This window comes from Ixodes scapularis, unplaced genomic scaffold (genome assembly GCF_016920785.2).
Source record: "Ixodes scapularis isolate PalLabHiFi unplaced genomic scaffold, ASM1692078v2 PGA_scaffold2__306_contigs__length_199485367, whole genome shotgun sequence".
NCBI classification, from domain to species: Eukaryota; Metazoa; Arthropoda; class Arachnida; order Ixodida; family Ixodidae; genus Ixodes; species Ixodes scapularis.
In genome coordinates, this window is record NW_024609857.1 from 127,088,100 (window position 1) to 127,101,823 (window position 13,724).

Consider the following 13,724-nt stretch of genomic DNA (forward strand, 5'->3'; position numbering starts at 1 on the left):
TACCACACGCACCAGGGGGCTCAAAGAACAAGACCTCCTTAGACTTCGCGATGCCCTCATAATTTCCCGCATTCAGTATCAAGCTCCCTACGTATCCCTCACACGTACTTCAGAACGCAAGCTCGACGCTCTTATTCGTAAGGCGACTAAGATCGCCCTCGGGCTCCCCCTAACCACTAGCACCACTCGACTGGTTCAACTGGGCGTACTACCTACGGTCTCCGACATTATTGACATGCATCGCATACATCAGCGTGAACGACTCTCGCTAACTCCAACAGGTCGCCTCATCCTGCACGAACTCGGCTATACACCCCATCCAACCGGACCTCAACCCACTCCCCTAGACAACACGATTCTCCAACATATTACCGTGGCCCCGATTCCCCGCCACATGGACAGGGATCGAAATCCCACTCGCCGTCTTCTCCGTGCGGCATACTACACGAGGAAAATCTCCCGAGATCCCGAATCTCATCACGTATTCACCGATGCAGCCTTAAAAGACACCCTTGGTGCATTCGCGTACATCACTTCACGCGGCACTGAACACTCGGAAACGCAGCGCTGCGCTTCCCCGGTCGAAGCAGAACTTCTCGCCATTGCACTTGCTGCTGCCAACAACTCTTCCCCTGGCCGTACCACCCACATCTACACGGACTCAAAGTCGGCCTGCTCCCACCTCGCTCAGGGCCTCGCATTCCCTTCTGCACTTCCTCTCCTCAACGATGTTAGAGGACCTCTTCATATCCACTGGATACCTGGTCACGCTGGCGTTGCCGGGAATGAACGCGCTCATCAGCTTGCCCGCGAAACGCTCCTCCGGGCCCCTGCTGACGCTTGTGACACAGCCCCTGTTCCTCCTCCTCCCCTCCCCACCCTAGCCGACCTTCTCGCCTCTCGTTGTACCTTTCCTCCGCCCCACACCCAGCTCACTCGTCGTGAGCAAACACTCATTCGGCAGGCACAAACATACACACTTCTCACACCCGCTCGACTCCACCTATTTCGCCGCTCCTTAGGTGACCCTCTCCCTCTTTGTTCCCGCTGTCTCACCCCTTCCGACCAGGACCACTTACTGTGGGACTGCCCCCATAACCCGGCACAACCACACACTTACACCCGGGAGTGGCTGGCTCTTGCGGTCAGCCTCGAACAACAACGGGAACTGGCGGCCCACATCAACAGGGCCCTCAGCGGCTGCCTGGACTGAGGCGGCTGAATCATCCCCACCATCATTTTTTGAATAAAGTTTCTATCTATCTATCTATCGGTCCTAAGAAGTCGCAAGAGGCTTAAAAACCGGTCTGGTCTCTCTCGGTCGTACTCGGTTGCAAGAGTGTGAACGGGCCTTTACTCCTACTCCGACGCTCCGATTTACAAACGAGAGCAGTAACTAAACGGAGAACAGCGTACAGAAGCGCGACACACGGAAATTATCAACTAGTCGCACGCCGCTTCTGGCAGTTCGGTTATGATACGCTGCCGTGGATAAGGGTGGCACAAGCTGAAATTATTTTTAAAATGAATTAATTTAACATAATAAGTTCGGTGACGCTATGAAGTGTCTTCTAATGTATTAATACTCCCGAAAGTTTTAAAGACTCGCTTCAAGCACAGAGGCAGATAGTTGCTGTGGCTGATTTATTGATTTCCTATCCTGCCCAGACTAAAAAGTAAAAATTAAAAAAAAAATATTTAGGGCTAATTTGTTGACTCAGGAGTCTGACAAACGTATCAGGGTAGTTTTGCTGCTCCAGTTTGCAGCTCGATGGCAAGGCCCATCGATGTGCCATCGGCACACCCTTTCAATAGACCGCACGTTAACTCGTTTTTGAGCAAAATAGAAACAAACCTTTTCGGTAATGCTAGGGTTGTTTCGGCCTCTGAATCGAATCGTCTGGAGTTGTAAAACTGAACACTAATAATAATAATAATAATAATAATAATATATATATATATATATATATATATATATATATATATATATATATATATATATATATATATATATATATATATATATATATATATATATATATAAACAGTCAGAGCGGTGGCATTGAGGATGACGCAAGCATCTGAAACCTTATGCCGTCACGACGCAGGTATTCTCTTTATTTTTTTTTAGCTTCGTCATTCACCGAGCCGTCTCAATAGTTTGCCGTGATTGGCCCTCATATACTGCTTTCCGTGGAAAGTAAATGCGCTCAAGTTTAGAGTGATTATTTCAACTTCCATGAGATAATCGTAACTTTAGCACACGCTTACCGAAAAACCGTCCCACGGCCGATAACTCCAGACGACGTACGTCTCACTAAGTTTCAATAAATTTTGAAATTCTCGGAAATTAATTGTTTTCAATACTGATAAAAAGTTAATGAACTGACCATAAGCAAAACACATATATATATATATATATATAAATACCCGTCGTTTCACCACACGTTCTTTGTCTCCCGACTTTATCCGTACATATTAACGTACATTTTGTTTCTTATAGTTCTCATACGTATAAATATCAGCCAGCACGTTCCAAGCAAGCTACGGAGCGGCAAAAGGCCAATTTACGATCCCGGCTGCCACCTATATTTCTCGGGAGCTAGAAGCCAGGCCACCGGCGACAGCCTAAAGATAGGCCAAAGGACCGACGCCCGCGAAATGTGCTCGGGCCAAAAACGAAGATGTGGCCCGAACCGGCGGATGGCCCGCCGGGGCGCGTGGCCCCAGTGAACGACGTGTCTTTTTCTCGTTGTCTGGCCGTGTAGCCTTGGAACTGACGCTACGCTGGGGGAGCCTATTCTTAGCCTGGACCCGCCAAAACAGCAGAGGTGGCGCGCGCAATTAGCGTTATTTTATTGAAGGGTCGTGCAGTTTTGAATTGCTCCTGGGTGAGTTGGTCTTCGACCTCCTAAAGCGGGACGAGAGTTATACACGTGCAACCGGTGCGTGTCCTTCACTGGAACCGTTTGGCACGCAATGGCTTATTTTTACTCTTTCAGCTCTCCGTACGTAAATGCCTAAGTTAGGTTCGAAGAAACTCTGAAATACGTTCCCAGCTTAAACGGACTATGAAACAGAAACTGGGAGTTCAGAATCGCGAGGCGCATTGCTGTTGACAACGTCATGCCAAAAGAAAAGGTTCATAATGACGCCATGTGACGCCTGAGAGGCAAAGCGACTATTGGAAGTAGCGTTTCGTTAGTATTGTTCAAGCTCTCGCAAGCTCGAGTACGCAGTTTAGATGTCGCTAGGAGATATCCTTTTTTCGTTCGATTCGTGAAAGCGTAAAGTTTTTCCGTGGGAAAACAAAATGCGCAGTTGAAAAAGGCGGACAAAAACAAAAACAAAACATAAACAAAACAACAACAACAACAACGAATTTGAGCTTTGTAAATGCAGCGCTTGTGATAAAAAGTGACCCCTGTTCGAAAATTTATAAACGCGTGGAGGATTTATACTGAGCACACGTTATTAAAAAAAAGGTCAGTTCCTTTGCTATTTTCTGAAAGTGTGAGGACGTGAGCTTCGTAAATGCAATACATATAAAAAAAGAACTAAAACAACTGACGCCTTTTTTATGATTTATACACGTAGATCATTTACACTGAGGACACGTTATATATCTCTATATATATATAAAGGTAGCTCTTTTGGTATTTTCTAAAGTCGTGATAAATGCATAGCGTTTAAACACCTTTGCTCACGCGTCCTTTCAAAATCAGTCTGTCGCACATATTACATGCTTCATCAAACGGATTGTGTGTGAATTGGCACATGAGCTGGCACTTGAACTGCCGGTCGGCTGCTGTGTAATGTCAAGTGGCTTCCTCTAGCTGTTGGGCACGACGCTCTCCTTTTGCAGTCGCGTCACCTGCATCTTCTTCTTCACCCTGCTGCACCCGCCGCTTTCGCTCCCGTGCCTTTTAGGTGATACACGAAATCCGCAAGCGGGATCGTTTATAACGAGTGTACTCCACGTTGGTACTGCCGAACGCAGACCTTGGAAAGTCCACGCTGTAATTAAAGACGCCGATTACGCGCAGCTCTATGTTGCACGACCTACAGAGGGTACATTCCAGGCTTCAACACGATAACGCCAGAGCTCGCCCTACAAATGCTACACATTAAAAAAAATAACAGCGTAGTTTTATGCTCGTGGAAATGGCGCATGCTGAAGAAGTTACGATGTTGAAAGAGAATTACATAAACGACGATGGCCGGTCGACACGTATCATCCGGTCCTCGTCATTTATGTAATTCTCCTCTAATACCGTAGTTTTATGGTCTATTAAAGAAATCAGCATACCTCATAAGCTTAGCTAAAAAGGCGCTGGCTAGTTTACTAATTTACACAAAAAAAAGTTGCATGACGAAATAAGGATGGATAGCCATACTGATCACCTCCTGTAGGACGCCAGCGATGCGGTCTTGCGGCAGGTCGATGATGAAGTTCCTGTAGCCGGACTCCTTGATCTCGTCCCAGACGGTCTTGGGCTCCTGGATGGCGTCGTCTTCCCCGGCGTCAGTCTGCCTCCTTCTGCGGCGGTCCGCCGGCTGCCCGACGGCGCCCAGGTCGAAGGCGAGCACCTTGCGGCCCATGATGTCCTCGTGCCGCTCCATCTCCTGGAGTCGCACCAGAGCTACACGTCAAAACCCAACGGAGGACCGTCATTACGCTGCACTTATACTCGGCCGGAAGGAACAAAGCGAAGTTTCTATGAATTTGACCTGCTTCGAGCTTTCGTGAGGGTGTTTGTACTACAAAAGCGAGGCCGGAGAAAGGAGTTTCTGTGCGGATATATTTTCTAGTTATTTCCTTATAAATGCCACTCACCTCCTTGTGGAGACTGTGGCAGGGGGGGGGGGGGGGGGGGGGGGCAGGGTGCTAGTAAAATCTACTGCAGAAGAAGTTATACAAAAGTGTAAAGAAATGTAAATGCACAATAATATAAAGAAAGTGAACTCAAGTAATTGTCGAATTCAGTAACCTGGCGCTATGCATATGCAAACTTCGATTCCCCTAAACATAAAGAAACTCGAACAAAAATATTCAAAGTTATAATATCTATATGCTTTTCTTTCGCTTATCAAATAAAACGCCACAGTAATGTGCAACATTTTTCTCCTTGGGGGAGAGATAGGCTTCAGTCACACACGTTTAAAACGAACATTTTTCCGTGTTTTTTTATTCTTGAGATTACCTTGATTTGTTATGGCAAATTACATCATCGAAGCTTCCAAAAATGCGGCTTGAGGTAAGTTTAACCAGCAGACCTAAGCGACCATCTTCGGTATGGCGTTTTCAGTTCTAAAGTTTAAAGTACTGACTAGTAAGCTGTTTTCACCCTCGCTGAGTGCACGTGATATTAATCTGTGTATACAGCATTGCAAATATAAAAGGCTGAAACCAACAAATAAAAATCAATGTGCTTTGTTTTGTTTTTGAAGCATTGAAAGGAACCTTTCATTTAAAGACACGTTTGAATTCCACTCCTTCAGAGAAATACCTTCATATGAGCCTTTGCACTGTCATGTTAGGCGATTTAAACACTGTGATGATGATTCGTTCCTTTATCAATAAGCAAATAATCGAGATATTAGTGCTTATAACGCAAACGCACACACGCGCGCAAACACCCCCCCCCCCCCACACACACACACACATATATATGTATATATATATTGTGAGGGTGTTTTGGGGACAAAGAATAAGGAGGCGGAGACGACGGTTTGCCTAGCCAAGACTGAATCTATTCTGTGACGCGCGCGCAATCACGCCTCAGCACGCGCTGTCCCTCGAGCACTTCGGCACCCAAGTTGGCAGCGCTGGTCGCTTCACTTGGTCGCCACTATTTTTCTTTCTTAAACAACTCCACAGTTACCAAACGTATATTGCGCTTAGTCCACAAATACAATGATCTAATCGGCCGCGTAAAAATATCGGCATTACTGAGCAACCTTAAAACAAAGAAATAAAAATATTAACAAAACAAATGCAGCGTCTAAAGTAAACCTATTAAGCAGTGAACATCAATAAAATGTTATAAGGTTATTAAAAAGAAAAAACTAGTCAAGAACAACTTGCTTTTGTTCTTGTTTTGTTCAACAAGTTGTGAAGTACAAAATGTCTCACAAGCTTGTTATGAAATAGGTTGTAACAACCGCACTAAATATGACAGGATATTATGGACCAATACACTTTTAATCAAATAAGTAATCATAAAAAAGATAGATTGTTTTGTTTTGATGCAACGATTGCAGTATAGAGGGCAAAAAAGAAACTGAACGGCGTTTTAGTGGATGTCAAGGTCTTGACGCCTACAAGATGCGTCTGACGTGTTTCTGACGTCTGTTCACATCATAGGAAGCAGACACAAATTTATGTTTCTGATATGTCAGCACACTTTTCGAACCCTTGTCAGGTGTTGACGCACATCTGTTTTTAAGCTGTTCGGTTTGTGCATGGTGTTGTAGATAGTCATAAACGTCAACACTATACTTCCAGTTCTCAAACGTAAACTCTACGCTGTGTTCTGAAGCTCGGAGTATTGATAGGAAGAATATCTCGCGTAGAAATCTAAACAGCTATAAGATTTGCATTTTGCCCTAATCACAAAATTGGATAATAAATTAATATTATTCTAAGTTAAAGAGAGTTATAATTCCTTTGCTATTTTATTGCTTTTTAAATGAGTAAACGTTTGCTGGTTCCCGTAGATTTCGCTTGTAAACCTGAAAGCCATGCCTGTTCATAAAGTAAAAAGAAAGTAAAAAAAAAAGAAAATAAAAGGATACTTCAGAATAGATAGTCAACAATTCCGTGTCCTATTAAAAAATTTGATCTTAATTTAAACGCTGCTTTGTTTGCAGTAATCCCAGCAGTGTCTTTATGGAGTCAAGGACATTATGGTTTCACAATAGTCCAAGAGTCAATGACGTCATAAGAAACGCAAAGCGTAGGTTAATATATTTACGCGCCTTGCTTCGGAATTACATTTTCGGCGTTCTTACTGGGTGAGGCCGCGATGCCACTACATGGTTGGGGCCCACCAGGCTTTGCGTTCCTTAGGCTCCCAACTGATATAGAAGAAAGACATTCAAAGTACCGAATCGCACCTTGGTCGCCCTCGTAAACGTAGGCGAAGAAGAGCCAGCCCATGCGGTCGACGAATTCTCTGAACGCCTTTCCCAGCAGCTCGGGTCCAGGCACGAGCCCGAGCGAGAAGGGCCGCACGTCCAGGTCCTGGTGCCATGTAGTCTGGAGGTGCGGCACGTGCATGGCCGCGCAGATGGACGACACCAGCGAGTTCTCCGCCGTCGTGCTCGGCCCAAATACGATCACCGCGCCCTCTTCGATTCTGCTGCAAACTGCGGGTGACACAGGATTGAAGTGGTCGTAAAACAAGGCTGTTTGGTTTACAAAGAGTATACAATTATACTATAGTGAACTGTCAAGAATAAGGGAATTAAAATCAACTGAAGAGCGTGTTCGTAAAGTTGACTGACCACAGAAAGAATAAAACAAACTCGGGACGAAGGACGACCAACATTTCTTTCAAAGAAGTTTTCGTCGTCTTTCGTCCCGAGTTTGTTTTATTCTTTCAGTGGTCAGTGAACAGTGGAATACATACGAGTATATAGTCAATGATAGAAGCACACTAGCAAAAATACGAGCGGACTTGAACACTGTGTGACAATACAGGATGTTCGTGAGCCGTACACAGCCGTAAAAAAAAAAGAAAAAAAGTTTAAAGCTTTTTTAGGTTGGTTTTGTTACCCCCTCTATGAAACCAGATTGGAAAGCTTACAGAAATCAAAACAGTGCTTACAAACATAAAAAAGAAAGTTATTTTTTTCAACGGCAACTTTGAAAGCCAAATTTCGATCAGTATTGTATCCATTCTTATAATAAAGTATTTGATTACAAATGTAACTGTTCACGCCAAATAAGCTTTCTGGTCTAAATTGCTTTCCCACTTTCAGATTTGCTAAGACGCGGAAGAGACGGAGAAGCCGCGCGAGCGTTTTTTCGAACCATCAGTCTTGCTCCTGTTGCACGACATGTAACTTCAGCGCACGACGGCGATTCCCCAACGCCATAATAATGAACATGTCGGAACGTCCCACTCTTCCTGTATGGAACGCCATCCCGGTCGGATGGCGTCAACTCAGCAATCGGACCCGAGCCTCCTGCCGAGCGTCCTTCGACGCGTTCATTGGACACGGGGCCCGACCGAACGCTGACGCGGCACTCGTAGCCAATCCCTGTATTCGCTCGATCAAACCGTGACGACGTCAATATTTAAATACACAGACTTTGGTTATTCTAAGTGGTGTTGGTTTCCCACGCGCTCCGAGTCTTTCTAAATTTTACTAATTTAGGGGTGTTCGATGACGCTCAGAAAGTTTATAATTGGAATAAAAGGCTTATATCTTCGCTAATAAAAGATAGTTTACAAATTTTCGTTAATTAATTGACTTGTCGTGACCATTGGGCTCCTGTATTATGTCCCTCTGGCCGTATAGCTCGGCTGCATGGCCGCATTATTACAGATTTCACGACTTAAGAAAAAAAGAAAAAAAAGAAAATAAGTATGTAGTGTTTCTTTAGAACGAAACAAGCGAGATGGCAAACTTCAAACACTGTGAAAACCACAAACGCAAGAAGGTACCGGTCGAAGTGCGTAGTAAATTTACTTGTTGCGTTTGTTCAGCTTCGTGTTTTCGAAATGCTAAGAGTGGAGATTGTGTTGGATTTGATATCTGAAAGTTCATCTTTTTGCAAAAAAAGTGTACATTGGCACACAGCTTTTTTTTTTTTCTCGTAGATTTGAGGGGGGTATCAACCTGCATTTGATTGCGTCAGGCTGACCTTTATAGTCGCGAACAGCTTAAAGAGCCACTGACATGCTCCAAAAAATTATTTTTAGTTTTTGCCAGACGATTTATTATGATGTCCGAAGACTACCCAATCAATATTTTGGTGCAGAGTCGCGTATATTTTTAATAAAGCCAAAAAACCCAACTGCTCGGAACCGAAACACGAGCACGGAAGCTCATGGCCGGAAGTCTCATGGCTACACCCGACCGCGTTTATTTTTCCTCAGCTTCTCCGGCCTCTGAAGTAGACGACAACGACGAACTTGCGCGAACCGTTTGTCGCGCGATTATTTCGCGCATATATCCCTCCCGCTCAATGTTCTGCGCTTGACGATCGCTTGGCCGGTACAACGAACGACAATTCCAAAGTAGCGGCCCCACATCCGTCGGAACGTTGGACCGTCATGCGCCGCCATCGCGTCGTCCAGCCCGTGGTACGTCGCCATATTGCAAATGACGTGTACATGTACTTCCTGTGATCTGAGTAACATTTTTTTTTTCGACCAACTTATCTGCAGCTTTCTGGAGGACAAAAAAAAAAAAGGGTTCATATTCTTTTCTATTCTTAATACTGAATTTGTGTCTTAGATAATCCACTACCACGGTGTTGCCCACGACTTTGAATATTTTTGGTACACAATGTTTTAACGCCACGTGATAAAGGAAACGAGGGTGAGCGCGTCTGAAACAGGTCAATTTTCGACCAACTGTTTTCGGGCGAAAAAAAAAAACACAAAAAAACAAATTTCGAGCCACAAATTGTGTTCTGGGTTGTTGGGCTCTTAGATTCTAGTGAGTATTTGAAACTCACCTTTAATCAGTCCTTATCTCAAAGCTGCCTTCCATCTGACTGGAAGGCGGGAAGGTTTATCCCAGTGTTTAAACAGGGCAGCCGCTCTTCCGCATCTAAGTATCGCTCTATTTCTTTGACTTCCATTTCATGCAAACTACTTGAGAATATTCTCTACTCCAATATCACAAAGCACCTATCATCACATTTTTTTTAAACAACTGCACGGTTTTAAAAAGGGACTTTCCTGCGAAACAGAGCTCTGCGACTTCATTTATGATTTGCACACTAACCTTGAATGTCATGTCGAGACTGACGCAGTTTTTCTTGATTTTTCCAAAGCGTTCGACCGTGTCCCCCATCAACGCCTTCAAACTATCTTTGCCTCGACCAATTAACGTTTTCATGGATTCGTGACTTTCTTTTTTCCCGTGTACAGCTCACGTCCATTAATGGTCATGAATCTACCTTAAGAAATGTATCTTCTGGTGTTCCCCTTGGGCCCTTACTCTTTTTAATAATTATTAATGACATTCCCATTGGGGTTTCTTCAGACAATAAGCCTTTCTATATGATGATAAGTCATCTGTTACAAAGCAACTTGTGTGCAAAATAATAACCAGCTTCAGGAAGATCTAGATAAAATTAACAATTGGTGCAAAGAGTGGATGCTATCATTAAACAAGTCTAAATGCAAACTAATTCACTTCACCAGGAAAAAAACCACCTTGTCATTCAATTACTTCTTGGAGTCCGATCTGATTGAGACCGCTACTGTGTATAAATACCTTGATGTAAGACTAACATCTGACCTTTTCTTGAATAACCACATCAAAGCCGTTACTGCCGATTCATCTAGAACTCTTGGACTGTACTTCGTTTCAGCTTCGGTCCGAGCGCGGCCGATGTTATGAGCCGAAGAGCCAATGAAACAGCGAAACGGGCACAACGTCATGGCGTGATCTCTGCAGTTGATAGAACGAGCCGATATTCGCTGTGTCTCTGTGCGTGCTCCTCCGCCGGCTAGTCCTATCAGGCACATTGAGCACGCCATGACGCTGCACTTTTTGCGCTGTTTCATTGGCCCTTCGGCTCATAACATCGGCGCGCTCGGACCGAAGCTAAAACGAAGTATAATCAGACGTAGCTTAAAAAGCGCTCCACCCTTTTTCCGTAAACTGGCCTTTGACACGTACGTCAGACCAAACTAAGAATATGCTCCAACCATCTGGAATCCCCATCAACTGTACCTCATCAATACTCTAGAGGCAGCTCAGAACAGAGCTGCTCGCTTCATTTCATCCACTTATGACTTCTCTTTCAGTGTCTCAGCGCTAAAAACTCAACTAACCATGTCCTTTTCGCAGCTTCGTAGGAAAGTCTCTCAGCTGTGCCTTATTCATAAAATCTACTACCACATTCCCGACTTAAAAACCACTCTGTTATTACCCCCCTCCCTCCCCCCCCCACCGAACATCTTCTCGCCTCAACAACGTTTGCACCATCAAACGCATATCTGGTTCTACTAACGCTTTCAATCGGTCATTTATTCCTCAAACCATGCGACTGGAACAGCCTTCCATCTTCCATTGTCACCATCTTGAACCCTGCTGATTTCTCCTCTGCAGTAAAAGTACACCTTTCTTTTCATTAGCTTCAATTTTTGTATAATTTCTTCGAGTTCCTCGCTTGTATCATACTTGTGTTTTGGCATTTATATTGTTCAAATTCTGATTACGCCCCCCCCCCCCTTTATGTAACGCTCTTAACGGGCCCTTAAGGTAAAATAAATGAAGTGAAATGATATAAATGAAATAGGTCATGTTCCAATAAAAACCTCGGCAAGCATAAATGCCCTATCAGTGTCTTTTTAAGAACTTGAACAGCAGTGCTCCAGCGTTCATTATCACTAAGCGGCCTCTGAAATAACAGTATCATTCAATAGTTACGTTGAGGTATTATTGAACATCAATGTTTATATTAATTGAATAAGCCACAATATAAGGTTTCATTGGACCTCAATGTTTCTATTAATTCGGTGGAACCTCAATACAAGGTTCTATCGCACCTCAGTGTTTCTATTAATTCAACAGAACCTCGACACAATGTTCTATTAGACCCTAATGATCGAATTAGACAAATAGAACCCACTAGTGATCTGACAATGGTTACAGAGTTACTCGTATTATGTGACCACACGCAAGCTTAAAGCCCGGTTGATCTTACATTGTTATGTATAAGATAAGTTGGCCTCATCTAATTGAAACAGTTACAGTTACCGTCGTCGCACACACAAAAAATTAAAGACCACTTGAAATTTAACGCAAAACTTACCTTTATTGTACGTATCAAGCGCATTGTCTTGCCGAAGCATTTCGGTCTGGACGGATAGCCTGGAGTTGGGCAGTAGGGCAACATCCGTGTTGACGTGGTCCACTGCGTACTTTAGTGTGGTTTCCAGCAGCTGCTCCGCGGGAGTGAACAAGCCGACTAGTGGGAGAGAAACAAACGAGTAATTCACAATGGCCATGTTCTAGGACGTGCAAAGAACAATATTAAACATTCTGAGAGTTCACTTTCTTGAAGAACATCGAAACAGCCACTCACGGCGAACAATGCCAGGATCCCAGCCATTAACAAAGCTCAGAATACGATTATATCTAAGGAAATGCGGTGTGGGCAAGCAAGTTGTGATGCCCATTCTTTATGCGCACATCAAATTTGTTTGCTCTAATCGTTTTCGCGACTCCAACGAAATACAGGGTGCGCACTGGTCAGGCAAAATGGCTGACGAAAGGAGGTCGTTTTAGTAGTTAGCACGCGACCCACCATAAAGGTTTTGGCACTGTAGCGTAAAATTGGAGTTACATATGAAAGCAAAGCTCTTTTTCGTCAGTAAAAACGTACGTCTAGTCAATGCGTAGAAGTGACACGGCTGAAGCATAAAAATAACTACTGGAAACGATGTTTGTTTCTATGCTGCCTACGGGAACCAAGCAGCGATAACAGACGACAGAATCTCAACGAATTCCTCTCTTAAAGGGCAACTCCGCTTCATTTTTGATATTTAGAAAACTATGTAGCCCTCTTCAGTATCATATAGGAAGACCCCATGTCAAATATTACGATCTAATTCCGCTTATATATTTAATAAACTGGCCAGCAAACCTTCAAGCGAGCCAAGTCGCCGAAATCTGCCAACTCTAGCGTGCGGCGCGAGGCGCAATCACCAGCGCAGTCAATGCCACGGAGTTGGAGCGGCCAACGTTGAACCACTACGTCAGAGGCCTGCATACGTCATTCTCACGTTTTGTTTGTTTTTACTTCTCAGAGCGAAATTGAACAATGACGTCATGAGTTTCTCCTCCCGGTGTTGGCTGACCAAGCGTTCACGTGATCACCGTAACACGGATGCGCCTGGGATGCGCTGCCCTGCGCGCTTATCGGTCTGTTTTTCCGCTTCTTTTCTCCTCTTTCGTCTTCTCCCCTTCCCCCTCGCCCCCGAGCTATCACCGTCCACGCCGTGCGAAACGACCTGCACGGATCCAATAAAAAAAAAAAAAAAAAAAAAAAAAAAAAAAGACCTCGCTCGGTTTCTTGCTCCCTCCCGAACGTCACAAGACCACGTGGTTCAACGTGACGTGCCATGATAAGGAAAAAAATAAAACTTTCAGCCTTTTCACTTTGGTGAAGAAGGAAGACCAACAAAGCTGCACGCTTGTCCCGTGTGTTTCTTCTTCGTCCTCATCTGTTTTGTGCGCTTTTTTCTATGATGAATTCCCACCAACTCGCCCAAGTATCCATTCTTCTATGATAACTGGAAAGGTTGCCACCATCTATGAGCGAGGGCGGCAACCAGACTGGTTGTCTGGTTGCCGCCGCCACTCACAGATGACGGTAGCTGTCGAGAGTTTTGTGTAGTTTTTGTGTCGACATTGTTTGGTACCGGACATGAAACTGGGGAAACTAGCCCTTAACAGCTCTGCTGCAAAACTCTTGATTGTTTGGCTTAACTTGCGGTTGATGACTTCGGGACCCCAAGAAGACCTTG

General features: G+C 44.3%; 1 protein-coding gene across 1 annotated transcript in view; it reads right to left on the reverse strand.

Annotated features, from left to right (window-relative positions):
- Window positions 1-13,724, reverse strand: part of LOC8032619 (glutamate receptor ionotropic, kainate 2) — a 96,557-nt gene that overhangs the window by 59,157 nt on the left and 23,676 nt on the right. The window contains exons 2-4 of the mRNA XM_029974972.3: window positions 12,008-12,163; window positions 7,120-7,371; window positions 4,405-4,643 (exon numbers count right to left, since the gene is read on the reverse strand). Coding sequence (XP_029830832.2) covers window positions 4,405-4,643; window positions 7,120-7,371; window positions 12,008-12,163 — 647 coding nt within the window. The remainder of the gene's footprint in view (window positions 1-4,404; window positions 4,644-7,119; window positions 7,372-12,007; window positions 12,164-13,724) is intronic.